Here is a 3,947-nt window from a genome sequence, read left to right as displayed (position 1 = left end):
AACGAAGCAGAACACCTACTGATGGAAAAAGAGGATACACATTCAGATGTGAAAGAGAAGTCTGAAGATATGGATGCACCAAGGGAGGAGGAGGGAAAACACCCACCTAAAGGGCGGAACAGTTCCGGTATTTTACAGGGCGATGACTCTGTACGGCAAAAAATATGTCAAGGAGACAACCAGAATGAGTGTATTACAAGTAGGAAAAGTTTCACTGAAATATCAGTTATTAATATACAAGGGATGTATAACAGAATAAAAATATATAAATGCTCGGAGTGTGGGAAAAGCTTCAGTCACAGTTCCAGTCTTACTTACCATCGAAGAATTCACACAGGGGAGAAACCATTCAAATGCCTGGAGTGTGGGAAAAGCTTCAGTCACAGTTCTAGTCTGACTTCCCATAGAAGAATTCACACAGGGGAGAAACCATACAAATGCCTGGAATGTGGGAAAAGCTTCAGTCACAGTTCCAGTCTGACTTCCCATAAAAGAATTCACACAGGGGAGAAACCATACAAATGCCTGGAGTGTGGAAAAAGCTTCAGTTCAAGTTCATACCTTAGTTCTCATCAGAAGATTCACACCGAGGAGAATCCATACAAATGCCTAGAGTGTGGAAAAACCTTCAGTCAGAATTCCAGCCTTGCTTTCCATCAAAGAATTCACACAGGGGAGAAACCATATAAATGCCTGGAGTGTGGGAAAAGGTTCTGTCAAAGTTCCAGTCTGACTTCCCATCAAAGAATTCACACAGGGGAGAAACCATATAAATGTCTGGAGTGTGGGAAAAGCTTCAGTCATAGAGGCCACCTTACTGTCCATCAAAAAATTCACAGAGATGAGAAGCCATATAAATGCCTGGAGTGTGGAAAAAGCTACAGACAGAGTTACAGTCTTACTTCCCATCAAAGAATACACACAGGGGAGAAACCATATAAATGTCTGGAGTGTGGAAAGGGCTTCACTGACAGTTCTAGTCTTACTTCCCATCGAAGAAGTCACACAGGGGAGAAACCATACAGATGCCTGGAGTGTGGGAAAAGTTTCAGCCATGGTTCCGGTCTGACTTCCCATCAAAGAATTCACACAGGGGAGAAACCATACAAATGCATGGACTGTGGGAAAAGCTTTGGTCACACTAACTCTTTTACTTGCCATCGAAGAATTCACACAGGGGAGAAACCATATAAATGCCTGGAGTGTGGGAAAAGCTTCAGTCAGAGACCACACCTTCGTGTCCATCAGAATATTCATACAGGGGAGAAACCATATAAATGTCTGGAATGTGGAAAAAGCTTCAAGTCAAGTAGACACCTTTCTGTCCATCAAAAATTCAGAGGTTAGAGGCAATATAAATGCCTGGGGTGTGGAAGAAATTTCCATAAGAAAAAAAGATTTACTTCCCATCAAAGAACTTACACAAGGGAGAAACCATATAAATGTATGGAGTGTGGGCAAGGTTTCAGTCAGAGTGGCAGTTGTACTTTCCATTGAAGAATTCAGGCAAGGGAGGAAAAAAGATTTAATTCTGTGGTTAAATGGGCACAAAACATGGGTCATAATATTGATTTGGACCAGTGGTCACAGGTATGGAATAAGAATGTAAAGATTACTAAAGCAATTTCATATAAAGAAAATATTTATAAAATGTTTTATAGATGGTGTATTACTCCAGATAAATTATCAAAGTTTTATCCTAACCTACCAAACAATTGTTGGAAATGTTAAAAAAATGTTGGTTCTTTTTTCATATGTAGTGGACATGTGATAGAGTTAAAAATATTGGTCTTGGATTCATGACATATTACATATATGTTAAAAATTACTATACTTTATGTGCCAGAATTGTTTTTATTGAATATATTACCAGAAAATTGTAAAAAGCAAGGTTCCTACCTTATTATACATGTAGTGACAACTGCAAGAATTTTATATGCTAAATAATGGAGAAGAAACGATGTACCTTCAAGAGAAGAAACTATAAATAGAATGCTTGAGACTGCAGAGATGGACAAATGAACTTTAATGTTAAGAGGACAAACTGAAGGAAGCTTTGAAAACACATCAAGATTTTACAAATGGATTGAAGAATACAACAAATAAAACATATCAACATACAACTGATCTGGAAATAAATAAGAACTATATTTTTAACCACATGCAAAAGATTTATATAAAATACAAGGTGGAACAAGCAAAAATATAATTAGATATTGTATGAGGTAACTAAATAGACAATCCAATGATGTAACGATAATCCCCAATTTTTGTTTGTATGTTTGTTTTGTCTTCTATAAAATAAAAAAGGGAAAGTTGTACTTTCCATTGAAGAATTCAGGCAAAGGAGAAGGCATACAAACACCTGTAGTGTGGGAAAAACTTTCAGAAGAGTGCACAACTTATTTCCCACCAAAGGATGCACACAAGGGAGAGGAAATATCTTGCATATTCATGATTTTAATTATATTTATGAATGTTTATGCATTATGTACTTTCATAACCTCTGTAATGTTCAGTTCCTGGTCAGGAAAAGTACCAAAAGTTCAGAAGTGCCTCTCAACCTTGACAGTTCATTAGTATAACTGAAGAAATGGGATATTTATTGCTCTGGAATGACAAACAACTGCTGTCTTTTGTCTTACTAGAAATAAGGCCCGTTGTGGAAATAAATACAACGAGATCTAGAAAGAGGCCCTGGGAGAGTGCTCTGGCTTTGGGCAAACAGTGTCAGTCTGCTTTTAAAACATGAACCTGGGACCTGCACACCAGCAGAATACAGCAGGTTCCATATGCAACTGACATTCCAACTGCCTTGCGGTGGGGGGGGAGTTTGAGGTGTGGAATGGAGTGAAGTCCAATCAGCTTCCATATGCAAAAGACCAGGTTGTCGCAGCAGTTGTGTGGGCGGGACCCGGGCTTTGCCTTCTGATTGGTGGCGATATATGCTGAGGAGCAGTGCCATCAGCCATACACTAAGGGAGTGCATTTTAGAATCAGAACTTTGGCACCCACTATTCAATTATATATAAGGAGAGATAACCTTGCCTTGAGAATTTAATGGCAGTTATCAAGACATATTTTAGTCCACCTAGTATAGTTACTCGTTTGCATAAGCACTTTAGGTTTCAGTTGTTTTATTTGGGAACAATCACATGTTCAGGACCAAAAGTTTTATTTCTCTTCCTCTATCATCTCTAGGGATGGGCATGGACCAAAAAACCCAGAGGTTTATATAGGTTCATGGGTTTCATGGATCAAGAACCTTAAAAAGGTAAGTCAAACAGAGTAGAGGGCCAACAATTAAAACTTAATATATGTAATATATAAAAATACTCTGCCTTCCCTGGTCCCCACCCCCAAATCTCCAGGAATTTCCCAACCTGGAGTTAACAGCCCTACTACTTATATCATTGTATTCGCCAGGGCAAGAATGCAAAGCTTCACTTTTAAGTTTCTAGTCCTCATCAGGGTTGTAAAACCACCCTTTAAAGTGCCTCCTGAAATCCCAGAAGCCGGAGGGGATTTCAAATAGGGCTGCCTTCCAGTGCCCTAACCCTTGAGGGAAAAGCTTTTCAAACACAACAACGATGGGTCGTATTGGAGGAGCAGGCAGGCTGCCCCAGGGTCAATTCGAATGTCACCCTCTCACTTCTGCGTTTCAATTTACTTTTGGAACATACACTTGTCAGCAAGGCTCCCTCTAAGCCAGTGGTGGTGAACCTATGGCATGGGTGTCAGAGGTGGCACTCAGAGCCCCCTCTGTGGGGACACATGCCATCGCCCCAGCCAGGCCCAGACCATCATTAAAGTTTCGAATTCTCTGCCAAATAATTTTAAGTCAATGAAAGCATTTGGGATTGCTTTCCTTACTTTGTTTGGATCATCTTACGTTAATGTATGAGTTGTTTTTTCTAAAGTAAAACCTCAGTATTCAGGTTAAATTG

The 3,947-nt window shown here is 39.5% G+C and overlaps 1 protein-coding gene across 1 annotated transcript; it reads left to right on the top strand.

The window, feature by feature from the left end:
- The first annotated feature begins 243 nt into the window (after positions 1 to 243).
- LOC107123529 (zinc finger protein 85-like) lies at positions 244 to 1,541 on the top strand. Its single transcript, XM_015426782.1, has one exon. It carries the CDS (start codon positions 244 to 246, stop codon positions 1,345 to 1,347), a length of 1,104 nt encoding a protein of 367 aa, XP_015282268.1. The 3' UTR covers positions 1,348 to 1,541.
- The last annotated feature ends 2,406 nt before the right edge of the window (positions 1,542 to 3,947 follow it).

The sequence above is a fragment of the Gekko japonicus genome, unplaced genomic scaffold, assembly GCF_001447785.1.
Source record: "Gekko japonicus isolate JY-2015 unplaced genomic scaffold, Gekko_japonicus_V1.1 scaffold5041, whole genome shotgun sequence".
Taxonomy (NCBI): domain Eukaryota; kingdom Metazoa; phylum Chordata; class Lepidosauria; order Squamata; family Gekkonidae; genus Gekko; species Gekko japonicus.
Note: the sequence above shows the minus strand (reverse complement) of the source record. Positions and strands in the feature narration are given on the sequence as shown.